Genomic DNA, 21,797 nt, shown 5'->3' with positions numbered 1-21,797 from the left:
ACTAATTTTTCTGTTTGTTTTAAGCGCTTGTGTTATAGGCTATTTGGTCAAGAACCAATGTTATGAAGAGTAAATCTATTTGGCCTACCTCTAGCTCTGCGTTGTCAAATATGATACCCACTAGCCGTATGTGGCTATTGAAATTAATTAAAATTAAAATTAAAATACTTGGTTTTCAGTTGTATTGGCCACACTGCAAGTACCCAATAGCCACAGGTAGCAAATGGCTACCTCATTGAACAAGTACACATATGTAACATTTATGTCATTGCAGAAAGTTCTGCTGGGCTGCATTTTTCTAACTTTCTGAAGGACACAGAGTAATTGAGTATTTTGGTTTTTGGATTTTAGAAATTTCTTATGGCCTAACATGGGAAAATATTTGACCAGAGTCTCATTTATTCATCATTGATTTATGGAGCTAAACAGTTTCCCAAGAGGTTATCTTTGTTGTGAAGTGTTCTTGAAAGTTTATAACCCTTACCTCCTACTAGTTAGAGGATGTTTGGCACCAAAAAACTCCAAAACTCTTTGGAAGCCTTGGGCATCCGCAAAGAAAGGAATTTTTTTTTTTTTTCCTCAAAATATCTGCTCGCTATTTATTTATTTATTTTTAAAGTTTTTGTGTGGACACTTTTTCTTTTTCTTTTGTTTTCTTTTGTTTTAATTTATTTATTTTTTAATTTACATCCAAGTTAGTTAGTACATGGTGCAACAATGATTTCAGGAATAGATTCCTTAATGCCCCTTACCCATTTAGCCCATCCCCCCTCCCACAACCCCTCCAGCAACCCTCTATTTGTTCTCTATATTTAAGAGTCTCTTATGTTTTGTCCCCTCCCTGTTTTTATATTATTTTTGCTTCCCTTCCCTTATTTTCATCTGTTTTGTATCTTAAATTCCTCATATGCGTAAATAAAGTCATATGATATTTGTCTTTGACTGACCAATTTCACTTAACATAATACCCTCCAGTTCCATCCACATAGTTGCAAATGGCAAGATTTCGTTCTTTTTGATTGCCACGTAATACTCCAATATATATGTATATACCACATCTTCTTTAAGGAAAGGAAATCTTCTAAGTCACAGTTCATCTTCATTCCAGTTAGCCTCCTCCTGATGCTGAGGAATTCAGACTTAATATGTTCATATATACCAAAGCACTTTCCAAATTCTGGGGAGTTTTAGCACATTTTCCCTTGGTTGTTTCTCAACATTTCCAAGGTTACTTAGTCCCTTAATGAGCAGGCCACCATAGACTCTTCCAGGCCTAACCTTCTATTTGGATGCATGCAAAATACCCAAGAACTTTAGGCCTATTGCACAGCCGCTCAGTGCCAGCTGCTATGTGATCAGTAATTCCAAGCCACAGAGTTCTACTAAATCATTCTGGGGTACCACTGATATAGTACTAATTCAACCAATAATTATGGAATATTCAATAATAAAAGACTAATGTTCCAGTTCCTTCCCACTTTGATTGTTGGAGTATCCCATGAAAATAAATATTTTTGGAAAGAAAAATTTCCAACTGCAAAGATTTTTAAAATTAGTAAAATTACCATTATTTTTTAAGGGTTATAATCTTGACTCTCAAACAAATGTAAAATGAAAAAATATCAAAGATTTTCTGTAGCTCATTAACTAATGAGAGACTCAGGAAGCTATTAAACTGATAAGAACAGATACTACACTTGATCTTAGCCAAAAGGCCGAGAAGCGATGACTCAGGAGGCTATTATAACCAATTCATTAGAGAATCCAAAAGGCAGATGAATATATAAACTCATGAGGAATACTGAAACACATTTGCATAGTAGATACAAAACTAGTCAATATCCACAGGGCAATAATCAATTGCATTCAATCATACATGTACACTAAGTATTTTTTATAGATAAGAATTATTTGCATCCCTATCAATTATCTTTATCTTAGAGAGCTGTAACATTGTTCAAAGAAGATGAAGGGTTCCAAACTCATAGTCAGATACCCTGGAAGGTATGTTCTAGATAATTCATAGTTTTTCACTGAAGACATCCAGTAATCATGTTGGTCCATTTTCAAGTCTTTCATAATTTTTTTTCTGGTAAATTATTTATCTGTAGCTTACTCTCCCCATAGTTCTGCCCCTTTGATTTTACCTGGCCATTTTCTCCTTATTTCTGAGATACCTGATAAGCTTTCCTTTTTGCTTGATTCAGTAGAACAGGAAAAAACATAAAGATGTGATTTTTTTTTTTGGCAAAATGTAAGAGAGTATGGAAAGAATCACAGTGGGCTAGATTGCTGGGGTGAGAAGCAAAAGAAAGAAAAAGATGGAAGGATCATAATTTCATAAATGTTGTGATTAAAGAATTAAACCTGCATTCCTTTATTTCCTTGGTTCTGATCTCTTGGTTTTAAAATACATCTTTAATAACATCTTTCTTGGGAGAAAGAACAGTTTAAGGAGAAAATTATACAGTTCTTTTTTTAAAAATAGCACAATGAAGTATGTTTATTTATACCCTAGCATATTATGCCCTTAATAAGCAAGATTTTTCAGTCAGAGCCTTCTTTTCATTGTTCTGAATCACTTCTGGCCATCATTTATGAGGCACACGAGATGATACTCTTCATAATGCATTTTCTGATCAAAACTTGTAGACCTTTGTGATTGAAAATATAATCTTAAGGCATTTCAAAAATTGCTGGTGTGCTCTCTCCATTTCCTTTTGATTATTTGACTAGTCTACCCCACACCCCTCCACACATCTATACAACTAATTTGAAAGTTATCAGGAAGCTATTGACAGCCTAGCACTTGAGCAACAGTCCTCCACAAAGTATGCATGTGTCATTCACCTTTCCTGGCTTTGAAAATACTATGATTTATATTGAGAGATTTGGCACATTCTTCTGCCTCTAATTGTGCTGCTTGGCATCCGACAGACCATTCTTTTGTACATATCCCGAGGACAAGAGATATATCCACTTGCACAAATCATTTACTTACATGGGTCTTATATTCGTGAATCCTTTGTAAAACGTTTGGCTGCTGTTTCACAAGAAAATCAGTCAGTTCATTTCTCGAGTGGTAAATGCTTGCATCACTTATAGTAAATCTATATCCTCTTCTCTGTTCTCTGCCTCTGTGGCTCCTTTTCTGCCATATAGTACAGTGCTATTGAAGATAACTCTGCCTCCAAGTTTAAGCAAAAACTCAACTGTGGGAGGCACCACCAAAGAAAACAAGTCGACTGAGAAAACAAGGATAAAAAAGTAGCTGAAAGTTTATACTTATTCAGGCGATGACACTTAGGCAGGAAATGACCACAGTGGCACAGCTTTGCATCTGAGGACTGGCTGGTTTCTTTGGACACTGATTATAAGATTTATTCTAATTTCAGAAGAGTTAACATTGGGGGTGGAGACGAACATTACACATGTTACAGTTGAGGAAATTTGCTAAATTATAGGTTGGTAAAATATGGATTGTTTCACAAGGTAATGGCTCCTTTTTGTGTGTGTGACAAATTCTTTGACAAATTTTCCAGCTTCATTGCTGCTGATCTAGGTCAGTCCTTTCTCTTAGTGAATCAGAGAACAATTCCAAATTTCCGTTCCAAATTCCACCAAGTGAACTAGAACTAACCAAACTTAGAGCAGTGGTTTCCAAACACCCAGTGCTAACCCTGCCGGGGGGGGGGGGGATGGTGGGAGGGGGGAGAAAAGAAAAAAAAAATAGTGAAACCATGAATTCAAACATAGCCACTTTGAAGAACGGTCTTCTTTTCATGATGAAATATTTATTCTTATATGTGACTGATACATTCATTCTTTTATGTGATTGTAAGAGGCATTATTTTTATAAAACTGTTTTGCCCCTATCCCAGTGTAATATAACTACATGTGGGGTGCCCGGATGGCTCATTGGTTAAGCATCCTACTCTTGATTTCTGCTCAGGTCATGATCTCATGGTTGTAGGATCGATCTCCACACATCCAGCGCCAACTCTGGGCATGGAGCCTGCTTGGGATTCTCTCTCTCCCTCTCTCTCTCTGCCCCTCCCCTGCTCATGCTCTCTCTCTCTCTCTCTCAAAATAAATAAATAAAAACATTTAAAAAATAACTACATGCAAAAATATGAGAATTAATAGGCCAGAGTGCTTCAAGATAGTGTTCTTTGCTTTAGATATTTTTTCCTTAGTTCTTTTCTTCCTTCCTTCCTTTCTTTCTTTCTATCTTCTTCCTTTTTTTTAAATGTTTATTTTGGAGAGAGAGAGATAGAGTGTGAGTGGGGGAGGGTCAGAGAGAGGAAGACACAGGATCTGAAGCAGGCTCCAGGCTCTGAGCTGTCAGCACAGAGCCAACGTGGGGCTCAAACCCACAAACCGTGAAATCATGACCTAAGCCTAAGTCGGACACTTAACCAACTGAACCACCCAGGCACCCCTTCCTTAGTTATTTTCTGTGGCTGTTTTTTTGTTGGAGAAAGGATCTTCCTCAGCAATTTTTTTCACCATCTAAAGAATACTTTCAGTTTTTCTCAGTTCGCAATTATGAAACCATTTTTTTTATTTCAAATAATTGTGTTATCCAAAAAAGGCAACAAGTTGTATTTATGAATAATCCATCTTTCTATAAATACCATTAACTACTAAGAAAGATATTTTTTTTTTTTTCAAAGTTTATTTATTTTTGGGACAGAGAGAGACAGAGCATGAACGGGGGCGGGGCAGAGAGAGAGGGAGACACAGAATCGGAAACAGGCTCCAGGCTCCGAGCCATCAGCCCAGAGCCCGACGCGGGGCTCGAACTCACGGACTGCGAGATCGTGACCTGGCTGAAGTCGGACGCTTAACCGACTGCGCCACCCAGGCGCCCCAGAAAGATATTTTTTAAGTCTTTCTTACTGCGCTAGCTTTCAGCTCTGTGATCACTCATCCCTCAATTATAAGATTTAATTCCCTGACCTGTTCGAACACAGTGTTTTCTAAAGCAAAATGCACACATGCACGGGCCACAACCTATCCGGCCACTAGCACCATAAAGGAGAGTTACCAAAAGAGTTAATGGTAATTTATTCATAGCTCAACTACTTCTGCCTTTTCTAGCAACAGCACAATCAACTACTATTCCGGCACTGCAGCCCCGTGTTTTTATGTAAAGGCATTTTATTCAGTAGCTTGAAAATAATGAATCTATGAAGTAATGCTCCATGTAAGAGTAATTCGTTTTAGAATGTGTTGATTATTATGATTAATGGTGGGGCCCCGGCATTTTGTAGACTAATGTTAATACAGTAACATTTGGGTAGCACCTTTGGTGATTTTTCAAGGTGGTGCGCTTGTTTGTTAATGCATCCCGTGTCCAGCCATTGCATTATGCCAGCATTGGTGACAGTGCCACTTTGTCAGTCTGGAAAGACCGTCTCCGACTCAATAAGGAAACACTTTATCAAAGGGAATAAAAAATGGAAATGAGCTACTACCTGTGGACTAAGATTAAATTAGCTTTTAGAATTTAGAAGCAGCAGCCACTCCTGCTTTTCCTTCTCGTGCAGCATTTGTGAGCCTTTACATCTCAAGCTATGTTCGTTCAACAAATATTTGGTACCTACTATGTGTAAACCATGAAGTACTTATTCTGATTCTTTTAAGATATACAAAGATGAATGCACTGACATCTGTGCCTTCAGAAAACCCAGGAAAAGAGATGGCTCGTGTACAGAATTATCTGTAATGGAAGGAAGCAGTGGTATGTGCTATTGGAGAGGTAGAGATGAAATGTGCCAACATTTCAGAGGAGGGGGAAATTGTTGTTGTAACTGAAGAATCAGGAGGGTGTTCATGAAGGAAATGGAAGTAGAGCAGAACCTTGAGGAGTGGTTAGGATATGAACATATGGAACCAGGTTGAAGTAGTTCCAGAAAGAACTACACAAGCCAGCAACAGGAGGGAGAAATTCTGGGATATGTATTGCAAAAGGGAGTCTGGCAAGAATTGCAGGATCCCTGAAAGGGGAATAGTGGGTAGAAACATGTTGGATCACACTACAGTGAGACTAAAGATTTTGGGCTTTACTCTAATGGGCGTGAGGAAGAGCATAAGATTTTGTAAGTATACCTGTCTGTAATGGTACAATCAAAACAATTCATCTGGAGGCAATGCATACATTGGATTAAAGAGGGCAGTAACCTAGACTTCAGAGAATGGCTGAAAATGGTGGGTCCTTGAGAATGCATTAAGAGGAACTGCCACCATGGCCATGGGAATGGTTATGGGATAATGGATAGGAGTGTCGGGAATGCAGTATGGAGTAAGTATTGACAACTCATTGAACATAAGGAAAAGGGAGATTGAAAGGAGTCAAAGACTTTGATGTAGAAAGAGAGAAAGAAAGAAAGAAAGAAAGAAAGAAAGAAAGAAAGAAAGAAAGAGAGGGAGGGAGGGAGGGAGGGAGGGAGGGAGGAAGGAAGGAAGGAAGGAAGGAAGGAAGGAAGGAAGGAAGGAAGGAAAGAAGGAAGAAAGGGACCTGGGTGACTCAGTTGATTAAGCGGCCGACTTTGGCTCAGGTATGATCTCATGGTTCTTGGGTTTGACCTGCACTGGGCTCTGTGCTGACAGCTCGGGGCCTGGAGCCTGCTTCAGATTCTGTGTCTCCCTCTCTCTATCTCTGCCCCTCCTCTGTTCATGCTCTATCTCTCTCTCAAAAGTCAATAAACATTAAAATTTTTTTAAAAAATTAAAAAAAGGAAGGAAGAAAGAAAGAAAGAAAAGAAAAGAACGGTTTTGGTTGATAAGACCAGAGTCCTGTTTGAGCCACCTTGAATTAGAAGTGCCTGCCAGAGTCAAAGGCTAAGACAATCCCAAGATAATTTGCAATGCACATCAGAAATTAAGATTAAAAATAAAGCCAGGGCTAGACTTTTACTTACTTGGGAATAATATGAATAGGGATAATAGTTGAAATACCTTTGCTTTGAGAGAAGTTCACCAGCAGACAGGAGAAGAACGTTACACGGAAGAGAAGAGAGCCAAGAATAGATCCATGGAGAACACTCCCCACTGAGAAGGTAGAAGAAGGGAAGAAAATCTTCCCTTCTCCCCAGGAAAAAAAAAAAAAAAATCCTCAGAAGGAGTAGTTCAGAGGCACCAGACAGGAAAGGGCCAGTGACCAGGGGTAGGGTAAGTAGGATCAGAAAGACTGGGCCAGTCTAACAGAAGTCATTTTTCTTGCACCCTGGAAATTTTGCCTTTAAAAGAAGGAAAGATCACTTAACTATAGATAAAATGTGTGTTTCCAGAACAGAGTTCTTTAAATATTTACTAAAGAGTTTCCTGATTTAAGCCGCATGTAAATCAGTGGCTGCCGCTCACTGCCCTGGGAAGAGCCCTCTCTCACAGACATATGGCTCTTCATTCCAGGACACCTCCAGAAGCCTAGAGATACATTAGTGGTCTTGACATCTCTTTCCCCCCATAAGGATACACCGCAGAGCCACAGGTCCACCAAACACTGCTTCTTTCTGCATCTGGCCCATCTGCCATGTAGACCAGGGGTTCCTGAGGCCAGTGAGTATCCTGGTCAGTGAAAATAATGTTCTGTTATCCACAGGCGCACATTTTCTGAAGAGGTTATTTACCCTTCTCCTGATTCTTAAAAGAATCTCTTTTATTAAAAAGGTAAGGACTATAACTGATTATATGCTTTTGTACAATGATGGGAGTTCCTTGAGGACAAGATCCCGTGCTTATAAATTTTGGTAACTTCATGGTGCTCTTTTGATCTTGGCTGAATGAATGGCTAATTGTGCTGCATTAGATGGGCGAGCAGGAATGATAAAATACTCATTTTGGCTCTAAAGCCTCTTCCTTGACTTAGCAAATATACAAACCTAGGAAACATATTCTCTAATGATAATGCTATTATTAATATAACTTGTAGCTTAAAATGAGTGCTTCAAACACACACTATCTCATTTATTTCTTCAATACTAGTGTGGAGTAGGGATTGGCATCTTAATTTCATGAAAGAGGAAGCTAAGACTGAGAGAAGGCATGTGATTTGCCAAAGATCATACATCATGTGTTAGCTTATTTATCTCATGGTACATTCACTTGGAAATAAAAATGTTTATGAACATAATAGACGTGGTCTTGTTTGCTGGAATGCTTGTTGGTTGGCAATAGGTTGGTTTTGTTTTATATGAAGGAAAAATGTTTATTAACCTAAAATTTGATACTCATGTTAAATGCAATGGTTTTCAAATAGCTGTGCTATTGGATGACAGATACCACTACTGTATAGTGACTTCAACTTCTTGGCCTTATACTCGATAACATTCAATGAGAATAATGAGGCCCAGGTTTGGGTCTTTGCAGGGTATATCAGACAGCAGTATAGTGTTAGGTTTAAGAGCAGACCTTTGAGTCTGACTTATATTTCCAAGTTCTACTGAATGGTAATACCTCCCACGTATTAAATACCATATATGTCTTAAGGTCTCTTTCAACTAAGAGAGGTACCTGCTAAATTTCCATCCAGATCTAGAGCTTCAAGCTCCCCTATTCTACTTCCACCTTTTCTTTGAGTTCCCTAGAGTACAGAAGGAAGAAAGGATGCCACAGCAGCCTGCTGTTGATGGCCCAAGTTCGTAGGCTAGCAGGGGAGCTGCGTTCTCTGCCCCTGGCTTCAGTCCCTGCACCACACACACCTCTGGCCGCTCTTCTACAGCAGTGCACTTGATCTCCCACGGGCAGCCATCGTGTCTCCCACAGCGTGGGTTTTGAGAGTCCATATTTACATACAGGTTGAACCTTACCTTCCTAAGCAAAGGAGAGTGATCTAAACCTTCACACAAAAGTGGAGGGGTGGCGGCAGTGCTTGGGATTTCTCAGACAAAAAACTGATACCTAAAACTGAGCCCTGAAACGTGAAGGACTTACAAACTAAGTAGGCAGTTCTCTAGTTGGAATTCAAACACCGCAGGAGGGATGAGGTCGTTGTGACTCGGAAGCTTGGCAGAAGCACACCAGTCTTAGGTGAATGTGTGTGCATCCGTTAACTGAGTAAAGGGGACTGTTAATGCTCCATGCGAACTGAAACACAATTTTCTAAATGTGTTTGCTCAGTATCACTGTACATGTTGTTTTAGTAATTTTTTTTTTTTTTTTTTTTTAAGATCGTGAACAAGGAAGCTACTTGATTGTCCTGGTAGGCAGTTCGGCTTTTAGATGCCTGCAGTGACAAAGCGGGAGAACACAAGGAAAGAGGAAATTCTGTCCCCAGTGTGTGCTTGTCACTGTGTGCTGTTTGTGGGGAGACAGGGCTGCTGGAATACTGGAGTGCCAAGGGGCAGAAATATTATCTAGAGCTGTCTGGGCACTGACACTCTCTCTTCCAGAGAGAATGTGGTTCAAGAACCAGGGAAGCCTCATATTTAGAAATACTCATTTAAATAGAAGCATCAGTTTGTATAAGTTGAAATGGTAATATCAACCTGAGTACAAAAGGACAGTATTGTAGAAGGCTCCTCTGCCCCGAGATTGTCACTGGGCGCAGCTGCCTCATAGAAGCCAATGTACAAAGGGAAAGTGTATAAGGATGTGCTGACCCTGCTTTTTCTCTGGGTTACCACTTCCTGTGGGCTCTGCAGCCTGGGCTGAATAAACTGGGGCCCGTGGCAGGTGTGTGTCTGATCTTTTCCTGCCGGTTGACAACCCAGTTGCATGGTGCATTAATTTTATAAATTGTAGTAAGTAAATGGGTAAAGCGTTATTTTCAAATACCTGACTTCACTAGTTCATCTTAAACGTTGTACATATCTTTTGGTTTTCATTAGTTTTTTTCTGGACCTGGGTAGTTTAGTGTAAGCTAGAGTAAACTGCTTCAAAACCATGACCAAAATATATATGGTGAAGATATGAAAAATTGATAAATCAGCCTCATCAAACATGGTCTATAATACCTCGTTATATATGCATCTGTATACACTCTTGTACACAGTGGGGACCAGGAAATACCTTGTTCCTAGAAAATCCTCAGAATTTAGCAATATTATTTATTCATTTGACTATGAATTGCCTTTTTAAAAATAGTATCTTCCAATATATCCTTTAAGGGGGTTTTGTTATGAGATATTAATACTGTGTACATTTAAAAACGTGGTTTGCTTTATAGCTTTGTCAAGAAATAATTATTACTTATTTTACCTTTCACTCCATTTCTCAGAGATAATTAATGATTAATACACAAACTACTGTTTTTCAGGTTTGAACTCTCCCATCATGGCTTTCCTTGGACTCTTGTCTTTGCTGGTTCTGCAAAGTTTGGCTTTAGGGGCCACTTTCCCTGATGAAACCATTGCCGAGTTGTCAGTGAATATGTATAACCATCTTCGAGCCACTGGGGAAGATGAAAATATTCTTTTCTCTCCACTGAGTGTTACCTTCGCTATGGGAATGATGGAACTTGGGGCCCAAGGGTCTACCCTGAAAGAAATCCGTCATTCGATGGGATATGACAGCCTGAAAGATGGTGAGTGTGCTTAGGTTTACATTTTCAAGGTGGTTTGACTTTAACTGTCAACTCAGTTATGCTGTCTTATGCTACAGGCTGCAGTATTTACATGATGTGAGAAAGTGATGTCACTGAGACGGTATGGCTAGGAGAACCGTTAGGAAACCCAAGAAAAGTATTAATTCCTGGCTCCACCTTTAGCTGAGTTAATCTAAGGAAATTGTATATTTTATTAGTATTATTTCAATAAGCCTCATTGTGATAAATAAAAGCACACATGATTCTTAATGAGTTTCCAGTCCAGAGGGAGAGATGTGTATTAATCAATTATCACCTGAATAAGTGAAAATTTATAACTATGAGAACTGCTATAAAGAAAAGCAACATCATTCTCTAAGAATATCAGAAATTTTTGCTTAAAACCAATCGCGTCTTCATTTTTAAAGGAGCATCGAGAATTCCTTGAAATGTTTTATTGTTATGAAAATGTTATGTATTGGGGAAAGTTTTTAGCCAAAAGGTGTTTTGAAATCACTTTGACAGGATGTATGATTTTTATTTTAATGTTTTTAATATGCATGAGAACTGACTCGTTAAAAAGTTGAGAACTCAATAATTTCGAATAGATTTTTCTCGTTATTAGGTAACAAAAAGTCTAGTGAAAGTAAAATTTCAAGGACTATTTTAATTTTTAAACTAGGTAATTAAACTTAATCCTTTTTCCTGATAATTATAAAACGAAGACCAATGTAATGAAAATAAACCTAAGTACTTTGAAAGGAAATAACCCCCAAAAATCTATAGATTCTACCAAGGTATCAATGAAAGTGAAAACTAATGCCAGTTGATAATACTAAAAGTTAATTTGAAAATCCGGAAGTAGCACAAATACCGGAGCCTCCTAATCATGTCTGTGTAGGGAACAAGTTAGTGCTCTTCCCTTGGGCTCCAAGTTCCATCAATCTCCCCTGCTGTGTTTCAGTGCTTCTCCACTCCCCGTGATCGTTCACTGTGTTTGTTCCACTAATAAACTTATCCTTTGTCATTTTTCAGGTGACGAATTTTCCTTCTTGAAGGATTTTTCTAACATGGTAACTGCTAAAGAGAGCCAGTATGTGATGAAAATTGCCAATTCCCTCTTTGTGCAAAATGGATTTCATGTCAATGAGGAATTTTTGCAAATGCTGAAAAAGTATTTTCATGCAGAAGTAAATCATGTGGACTTCAGTCAAAATATAGCTGTGGCCAACCATATCAATAAGTGGGTGGAGAATAACACAAATAGTATGTCATTTGGTTCCTTTCTTTCTCTAAGAGTTTAGTTTTAACTCTCTTTTACTTCTGAAATTACTTGCCCCCTCACTCCATTTGAATTTTTGAAGGATAGTATTGAGTATCTGATAATTATTTCGTATAGATTATAGTCCTTTTAGAAGCATTACATATGAATAAGCATTTATGAAAGAACTTAAATCTTTTGACATGTAAAGAATTTTGGCACTATTGATATATCAGTCTGAAATCTGTGTTCTCCAATAACGGGTTTCCTCTGTATGGTAATCTTAACCACTGTGTGGAACTTTGTTTGAGCTAACTTATTTACTGAGTTAGATAGCAGTTAGGATGGCAGTTGGTGGCCCTCTTAACAATATATTTAAAATAGAAAATAAGAGAGAGCTAAAAGTCAGGGTTTGGCTTTTAAATGACAGAACTATAGGATTTCTTTTTAAAAGAGCAGCCCATTTTAAACCCAAATAAATGGAGAAGTAGAAAGCGATAAGTTTATTTTAATATTTGTTTCTAATCTTAGAGCATCTGGCTGGCTCAGCTGGTAGAGCATGTGACTCTTGATCTTGGGGTTGTGAGTTTGAGCCCCACGTTGGGTGTACAGATTACTTGAAAAATAATCTTCAAAATAATAAAATAATATTTCTAATCTATACTTTAAAAATGTATTTAAGCTTTCCAAATGTTTCATATTTTATCATTTTATTTTCTAATTTTACCACCAACATAATTGACATTAGAATTTAAAAAAATGAGACCAAACTGAAAGGAGATTACAGATGTTCATTAGATTAATTCCTACTGTCAAAACCCCCCAAATAATATCAATCTAATAAATTTTATGTGGGAACAACAAAAACCCTGACCATGTGCCCTATGTCCTATTATGCCCAAAATTCTGAGGCACCTTTGTAAGGACCTAACGAAGTTCTGTGATTAGTAAAATGAGAGAATATAAATTTTGGTCCTATCTTTTTCAACTATGACACTAAAATGTAGGATAAAAGAAACTTATGTTTGTATTTTAACATTCAAAGAATAAGTCAAGAATAATAATACATTTGGAATAGATTGGGTTATTAAAAGCTATTTCCAAACTCTTTTTAAACATTTTCAGCTATCAACAAAAACCCAATGTTTTTGCAAATAGATTTCTAAAGGAACATTTCAAATGATAGAAATGATAGGTTTTCACTCATCTGTTTTCACCTAGTTGAATGCAGTTGTTATATTTGGTAGAAAGATATCCAGTGTTTACAGGGGGAAATTTTGAATTGGATGACATTTTAATCGTGTATGTTATTTAAGAATGAACTCTGAAATGATCATTGAGTGCTTACTCTATGTTAAGAGTTTTACGTGCATCACTGCAACTAGAAAGTGGTAAAACCTGAGATTCTGTTGTATGTGGTTCCGTAGTTTCTTCAAGTGTCAGGATCCTACCAGTTTTATTTTAGTTGGTGTGAATGTTTTAGATCCCTTAATCTGTAACTCTGTGTGTGTGTGTGTGTGTGTGTGTGTGTGTGTGTGTGTTGTGTGTGCGTGCACGCACGCGCGCTCGCTTGCTTGCTTAACATTTTTCCTTTGAAAGCAAGATACTTCCTTCTTTTTTTAATGTTTATTTATTTATTTTGAGAAAGAGAGAGAGAGCAGGGGAGGGGCAGAGAGAGACAGAAAGAGTCCCAGGCTCTGCTGGCAGTGCAGATTCTGACGAAGGGCTCAAGCTCATGAACCATGAGATCATCACCTGAGCGGAAATCAAGAGTCAGATGCTTAACTGACTGAGCCACCCACGCATCCCAAATGCAAGACACTTTCAATTTTTATTATAAATTTGGTAATGGTATACAGTTTTTCTGGATTACTCTATCAGACGGTAGTTTGGTAATCTTTTGGTCTCCTTTCACCTTCAGATTTAATATGAATTTTCATCTCTCCACTTTTTCCTGCACAGATCTCTTGAAAGATTTGGTATCCCCAAGGGATTTTGATGCTGGCACTCATTTGGCACTCATCAATGCTGTCTATTTCAAGGGGAACTGGAAGTCACAATTTAGACCTGAAAATACTAGAACCTTTTCCTTCACTAAAGATGATGAAAGTGAAGTCCAAATTCCAATGATGTATCAACAAGGAGAATTTTATTATGGTAAGATCTTTTGGCTTTTATTTTTCTTGTCTTGCTGTATATTAACAGCTTTTTAAGAAAGAACATGAAATATTTATTACACAAATGTCAATCTTATTTGGACTACAATTCAATTTCCTTGGCTCCATTTTCAAAGGCCTCTCTAATTAGATCCTGAGTGAATATTATATGCACTGACAGTTTTCCAATATGTTTCTTTAACTTATAAAGTTGATTACACCCACAGAGTGGCTTTATTCATATGCAAACACCTGACCTGTGTAAGAACATTCTGAGTTACTCCAAAAAGCCATTGGCTTTGGGGTGGTTGTCAGTGACTCATATGTTCCACTCTGCTCTTGCTTTGGATTCCTCACCACTATTTGAATTATAAGCATTTCTTTAAAATTTTGCTTTCAGACTTGTGTATAACATAATTATTCATTTATAGTTTCATTTATTGTGAGTCTATGAAATGTGATACAACTCAATATCCTTGGCATTATTTTCAAAGATATTTCATTGGACCGGAGCGCCTGGGTTGCTCAGTCAGTTGGGCATTTGACTCCGGCTCAGGTCATGATCTCATGGTTTACGAGTTTGAGCCCCACATTGGGCTCTGTGCTGATGGCTCAGAGCCTAGAGCCTGCTTAGGATTCTGTGTCTCCCTCTCTCTCTGCCCCTCCCCCACTCATGCTCTCTGTCTCTGTCTCAAATAAATAAATGTTAAGAAAATAAGTTAGAAAAAAAAGATATTTCATTGGACTTTTCAGAAGGTTAGGATGTTAATCCTTCTTACACACTATATTGAACTGTAATAATTTGTTATCATAGCAGAAATGTAATTGTAAGCCAAGTACATATTGGAACTAATAGTTCATGCTATTTAAAAGTATGATATAAAATTAAAAGACTATAATCATAGTTAATCAAATTAACAGTCAAAATAAGAACCAAACATTTAACCAAAGTGTTTAACGGGATGTCTAAAGGACCTAGATCAGTTATAGGAAAATATTTATAACAAAAGCATTACATTTTCTTTTTGAAAATGAGGGAAATTTTAAGGTGGTGGTGGGACTATTTGTTTTAAAGATTTCTTTATTTTTGTATGGAAGCCTGGTGAATTTAGCTGAGTTATTAGAACACAAAGCCAATTACCTAATTAACCTAATTACCTAGTTTGGAGGTCTTAAGCACTACAAATACACTAGATAACTACTGTAGAATGTAATAGATTTCATTTGGACTATGCTACTCTGGCCCCAAGACTTTTAGCTGTGGTGATAATACAGTCCCAGGTATTATGTGGTTAATTTTTCCCTTCTTAGAGATCTTAGTTAGATGGATTTCATCTAACTTGGATCCTGGGCTTCATTTTTTTACCCAGGACTTATTGTTGTTTCTAAAAATATCCCTTAAATATATATTCATTTGAAGTATCTCATTTAAAAATAAAAAGTAAGTCTAGAGAACATATTATGACAAATGTGATGTAATTCTGGGGATTCTAAAATAAAATAATTTCTTCAGGGCCGAAGAGTCACTTGAACTTCAGGGCCTATTTTTTTCTTTTTTTTAAACCCTCTTTTCCTCAGATGCCTGAGTTTCTTATATTCTATATACTATTTTGGAAGAAAGTTATTACAAATTAAAACTTTTATTTGAACTTTGATATGGACCTGTAATCACCTTTCTTTTCCTTTTAGGAGAATTTAGTGATGGCTCCAATGAAGCTGGTGGTATCTACCAAGTCCTAGAAATACCATATGAGGGAGAGGAGATCAGTATGATGTTGGTGTTGTCCAGACAGGAAGTTCCACTGGCCACTCTGGAGCCATTGGTCAAAGCACAGCTGATTGAAGAATGGGCAAACTCTGTGAAGAAGCAGAAAGTGGAAGTGTACCTGCCCAGGTGAGAGGCTTCTGTGTGACCCCCTCTGATATATCTCAGAGGGAGAGATAGCAATGGAGGTTCTGATTCAGAAAAAACCCTTGCCACTGCTTTTGAATTTTAAGTCTTAGCTACTCTCTTCAACACCCCTTCACTCTTCCCTCCTCTTCCCCTCCTCACCTGCGCTTCCTTCTTTTTTTCTTTAAACTATTCTTTTGTCTTCAGGAGGTCCTGCCCCCAGACACAAGCTCACTTAGTGATTCATTCAGTGCTGTTTACCAAGACCTAGTTTCAGATCCTGGTCAATATTCTTAGCTTCATTTTAGAAGATTTCTCAATAGATTGTCTCTGAATATCATTTGCATTGGCAGTCTTCTGTATTTCATTAATATTTAAAGTTGATTATAGCTGGAGAGAAAATAATCTCCGACATTGTTGGGAGAAGCACAAGCACGTTGCCGTGCTGGGTGCCAAGATGCAACCATAAATAAGCAAGAAGAGGCTTAAAATGCTCCCTGTGGCTTAAATAATAAAATCTATGCAGGGCCCCGATGTTCTTCTCAATGCTGCCTCTGGCCACACACCACAACAAACGTTTTGTGGCATGTACTATCCACGTGGTTGTCGTTAGGCTACAGATAACCTGCTCTTGGCCTGCCTCTGGGTCTCTTTGCATGTTTTTGCATTGGCCTAAAATGCCCTTCCCATGCTTCTTCGCCTGATATTGATGTGTATTTTTCCTTATATTTTTAAAGAACTTCTTCCTGATAATATGAGAAATTCAGGACAGTGTTAATGCTTCCCTTATTAAATTCCATGAATTAAGTGCAGCATCTCCAAATGCTTCAATTCTGTGAGGATGCAAAGTTATTTAGGGGTATTTTAACAGAATTCTAAATGAATGCTTAATAACTATCACAAATCCTAATTCAACCATATTCACTAGAAAATGTGGCCTCCAGGTCCTGTCCACTGAGAAATTGAACGTGGCAGAAGAAAATTAAATTTTCATTTTCTAAGAGATACTCTTCAATTATGGAATACTTTAGCTTGCTTGCTCATATTAATGCCTGATACTAAACTAGGCACAGTTAATTACCATGCATCCATTTCTCCAGAAGTTCTATGAACTCTTCCTCTGCATGGTTAATGCATAGAGAGAGAGGTTAAATAGCTAGATAAGATGAATGTGGTTTCCCTTTTTTAAGAAATTGACTGTTTTCAAATACTTATATGTAGGTAATAATCAATGGGAAATGATCCATCAAATGTTCAATGAAGGTGATGATTTTTGTGCCCTCATTTTAGCAAACGTAAAAATTTTCTGGTAGCCATTTTCTAGGTTTACTCAAGTGTCTGTTTTAAACGGTTTGTATAGTTTTATTCACGTGGAGATATTACTTTGAAAACACAACTTTGCATTTCTGTAATTTGACCACATTCTTGTCCTGCTTGACAGGTACTTTTATTTTCCATTATATTAGATTGTATACTTACAGGTTTTAAATGCTTTTCTTAAAGGGTATAAAGGTGTATGGTATTTTCAAGAGGAGAATGGGCAACTACTTTTGCATTTTTATTATTTTCCCCCCTTAACAATAAGTCCTACAGGAATCAAATGCTGAATTGAAATTGTGTTTTTATCGAAAATACAAAACTCTATTCAGGAGAGGGTAAAAATTTTCCACCTATATGATATAACCAAATCTAGTGAAATACCAAAGGGTTTATGCACAGTCATACATTTCTAAGATTTAAATGAGATTACCAGATATTCTTGCAATTTATTCATGCTAGCAAAAATAGTGGCTAATATAAATATATATATATATATATATATATATATATATATATATGTAAGATATCTAATAAGCACTTGAGAATAATGCCTGGCACAGATGCTTATATTATAAGCATCATATAATTATTATCTATTATCACTATTATTTATTTTTCAGTGTACATTTTAACTCCTAGTATTCACCTTGTGTTAATCTATAGGTAGCTTTATATATACTTTTCTTTTAGTAGGATTTTTTAAAAACCTTGCTCTGATGAACATTACCTTCTTCATTATATAAAGTACAAAAGATTTTTCTAAAATGAAAATCAAATATCTTGGAATACTTGGAATGCAGATGTACCTGGCTGTCGTATCTTTCCACTCTTTTGTAGTCTCAGATTTGTCATTTTTTAAAAGTTTATTTATTTATTTTGAGAGAGAGAAAGGGAGAGAGAGAGAGTGCATGCGTGAGTGGACGAGGGGCAAGGAGACAAGGAGAGAGAGAATCCCAAGCAGGCTGCACGCTGTCAGCACAGGGCCCAGCATGGGGCTTGATCCCCTAACTATGAGATCGGGACCTGAGCCAAAACCAAGAGTCTGCGGCTCAACTGACTGAGCCATCCCCACGCCCCTCAGATTTGTCATTTTTGATCAGAGTGCTTGAAATCAATGGACATGAAGTGGTTTTCTATTTTGTCAACAGAGACCATCCTGTTATTTTGAAATGATTGCCTTAGAAATACAGCACTTTAGTTTGATGTTTGTAAAAGAAAACTCATATATAACCCATCTGATTTTGTTCTTTAATGTGAGTGCTTTTTATAGGTTTTTCTATAGAAGTTTTCTTGATTAGTTTCTTAATGGCCTATAAATTTTCTAAATCTCGTTATATGTAACATATATTTATTCTTTCCTAACACTAGCTCTACATAGCTCAGTCTCCAATGCTTCTGCCTCCTACATACCTCTTCAACTTACTCAGAAATTTGCAAATGCATGATTACGTTATTAAAATGCGCATGCCTTTTGGGTTTAAAAGAGCAATGTTGTGGCTTATTCTTTTTAAATTCAGTGGGTGAAATATAAAAATCTGTCTGTAGGTTGATTGTTTTTAAATAGCCATTGTTGGAATTCTAGTTATTAGTGGTAGGGGGCCTTGCGGTCAAACAGAATTTAGCTCATGTCCTCATTCTACCACCTACTAGCTGTGTGATTAGGGCTAAACTTCAGTTTGTTCTTCTGTAGAAAAGAGACAACAATGCATAATCTCATGGGATTCTGTGAGATTATCATTAGGATGATTAAATGAGATACCATACATAACAGGATTTGCATAGTGTCTGGGAGCCCTCAGTGTATGGGAGATGACAATGATTATTTATATGAATATTGGTCTATATTAAGAAGAAAGGGATAGTAAATGGATAATAGCTATGTTTCAATAGCTTGATAAGGAAACAAAGATAAGAAATGGCTAAGTGGAAATTGTTTACATCCTGTCTTCAACTTGGAACACTCAATGCACCTAAACTTTTTCCACTTCACCCTGTGTCTATTGCCCTATGCCAAATACTACAGATATTAAAATAAAAAAGACACTAGATACACTAGACTTGACTAATTTACAGTTAAAGCAGCATGGATTCAACAGCTATTTGATGAAATTACTCCACCACTACTGAAGTGCAACTATAAACACCTTAACGTCTATAATAATGTGAATGTTATACATAATGGCATTATCACAAGTGCTATCAACACTATCTGCCCTTTATTGCATGCCTCCTACGTGCCAGCACCATGCTAAGACTTCCAGAGACCTCATTCAGTCCCCTCAACAATACTATGATGCAGGAATTACTAAGGCCATTTCCTACACTGCAAAACCGAGGCTCAGAAATTAAGGAGCTTGCCCAAATTCAATCTGGCTGAATTACCATCCTCACCCGAAACAGCAAACCTCAGAAATGTGACACAAACTAGGTTGCTCTTACGAAGTACAAAGAATCCTCTCCTGATCTCTTCCTTCACTTTCCTATTTTAGGTGGATCAGGACACACAGAATACCACCTGGATCCCTGCTCTGCCATTTGTTAGCTGGATGACCCTGGTCACATTATCTCATCTTTCTGCTCCTCAGTTTCTTCTTCTATTAGCTGAGGATGATAATAATACCTGCCTCCAAGGGCTTTGGTGATATTTAAATTAATCTGTTATAATCTTGGAATAGTTCTTGGTAATAATCTTCATATAAGCGATCAATCAATCAATGAATAATAAAAGTAAAGCAGACACACAAAACATCTTAATCAAGAGATTGAATGTATTCTTTGAGACATTTCGTATTTCCCAACTCATCCCCCTTCTCTACTTTCACAACCAACACCTGCTCTTTGAAGGAAACAAAAGGAACAATGTTAAGTCCAAGTTAGAGTATAGGATACAGATAAAATTCAGTATTTGGTTTAATATGTTTGCTATACATTTATTTGTCTATTTGTCATATTTTCCCCATAAACATGAACCCGCTAAAACTATTTTCCCCTGATGATACCTCTTGATGTCTGAGTCTTGTTGACAGCAGTCATTCCCTTGTCACCAGACATCAGAAGTGATGCTAATGTAACGTTTGGTGACTGTCACAGACTTGGCTTTTTAAAGGACAAAAACTGACATTTATGATCTTTACTGATCAAGAGCCAACACCTTAGAAAAAAAAGAAATGTTTGGTTCTAACTAGTCGTTTTCACTTGTTCTAAAAAAGTAATAAAAACCTTTGCTTTCCAAGAACTGCATTCATGTGTTAATGCAGCCTTGTTTTATGCTAGAAAGATAGGTGACACATTTCATCGTTTGGGGAGAGACTCCACATTAGGACCAATCAAGCTTTCTATGGAAACCATTTTTTTTTTTTTTTCAACGTGTATTTATTTTTGGGACAGAGAGAGACAGAGCATGAACGGGGGAGGGGCAGAGAGAGAGGGAGACACAGAATCGGAAGCAGGCTCCAGGCTCTGAGCCATCAGCCCAGAGCCCGACGCGGGGCTCGAACTCACGGACCGCGAGATCGTGACCTGGCTGAAGTCGGACGCTTAACCGACTGCGCCACCCAGGCGCCCCTGGAAACCATTTTTTAAATTAATATTCTATTCATGACCACTGTACCCATTTTTATTTCAGTTTTAAGAGGTGTTTTATTTCTTCTCGCAAACGTGACGCACTTCTGCATATAAGAATTCATAAAGTCCATCAGGACAAAAAAAATTAAGATTAAAATTCTTTTGCTTAAAAAAATCTCTAATATAATTTTAAAAGTGTATAGTTTTTAAAATGTAATATTTAGCTTACTTTCATTGATGAACGTCTTTCTGTGATGCTACCAGGAAAAACAGGCTTATGTCCTAGAGGTTAATATAACCATGAGGATATATATTTTTAACACAATAGCTTTTATATTTCCTTTCTCTGAGTGTATGGAGTTGAAATGCTAAATGTATCCATTGTACTGCAATTGGCTGTCTCCACACACAGGGAATTGAGCAGGACGCTAAAAAGAGAATCAAATGCCTTGGGCAAATGTTTGGTTAGCCATTGACAGCTTAAAAAAGTCAAATATATTACTAGGTCAAAGGATTTTGAAAGCTACTCATTTACAAGTTTTACATTCTTGGTCTCAAAACATTTATTCCACCGTATCTATTACCGTCCTCATCAAATAGTTTTCCTACTTAATAATTTAATACTATTCTGATATATTATTCTTTTTGCCATCTCCTCTTTTTATAAGCACAGTCAAATACTGAAAGTATTTTGACTAAAGCACAGTCAATACTTGCAGTCAAAAGCCAGTTTTAGCATAATTTGCTGTTCAAATCAACATATCTAACATTTTGCTCTTGTGCCAGATTAACAGGATACTGTAACTAAATACTTTAAAAATGCTGTAACTAAATGCTTTTCCCCCATGTGTTTGTTTTCCAGGTTCACAGTGGAACAGGAAATTGACTTAAAAGATGTTTTGAAGGCCCTTGGAATAACTGAGGTTTTCATCAAAAATGCAAATTTGACAGCCCTGTCTGGTAGGAAATAAACACTAATTTTTTTTTAAATGTCATTATTTCATAAAAGCTTTAAAAAGTGATGATGTTGAACCCTCTATTTACTATGGAGTTCTGAAGTAAAATAAGGTTATCGTT

At 37.2% G+C, this 21,797-nt stretch overlaps 1 protein-coding gene and 1 pseudogene across 4 annotated transcripts in view; one reads left to right on the top strand and one right to left on the bottom strand.

The window, feature by feature from the left end:
• SERPINI1 (serpin family I member 1) overlaps positions 1-21,797 on the top strand; it is a 72,625-nt gene that overhangs the window by 36,298 nt on the left and 14,530 nt on the right. For 3 of the 4 annotated variants that reach the window (XM_045503053.1, XM_045503051.1, XM_045503054.1), the window contains exons 2-6: positions 10,262-10,528; positions 11,564-11,794; positions 13,752-13,946; positions 15,635-15,839; positions 21,583-21,680. In XM_045503053.1, the coding sequence (XP_045359009.1) occupies positions 10,279-10,528; positions 11,564-11,794; positions 13,752-13,946; positions 15,635-15,839; positions 21,583-21,680 (979 nt within the window). In that variant the 5' untranslated portion in view covers positions 10,262-10,278. Of the gene's footprint in view, positions 1-9,178; positions 9,280-10,261; positions 10,529-11,563; positions 11,795-13,751; positions 13,947-15,634; positions 15,840-21,582; positions 21,681-21,797 lie in introns of those variants that run through there. The other variant, XM_045503052.1, reaches the window with a different exon arrangement.
• Positions 1,577-1,727, bottom strand: LOC123576327 (annotated as a pseudogene).

This window comes from Leopardus geoffroyi, chromosome C2 (genome assembly GCF_018350155.1).
Source record: "Leopardus geoffroyi isolate Oge1 chromosome C2, O.geoffroyi_Oge1_pat1.0, whole genome shotgun sequence".
Taxonomy (NCBI): domain Eukaryota; kingdom Metazoa; phylum Chordata; class Mammalia; order Carnivora; family Felidae; genus Leopardus; species Leopardus geoffroyi.
The sequence above is the reverse complement of the archived record's forward strand: the minus strand, read 5'-3'. Positions and strand labels throughout refer to the sequence as shown.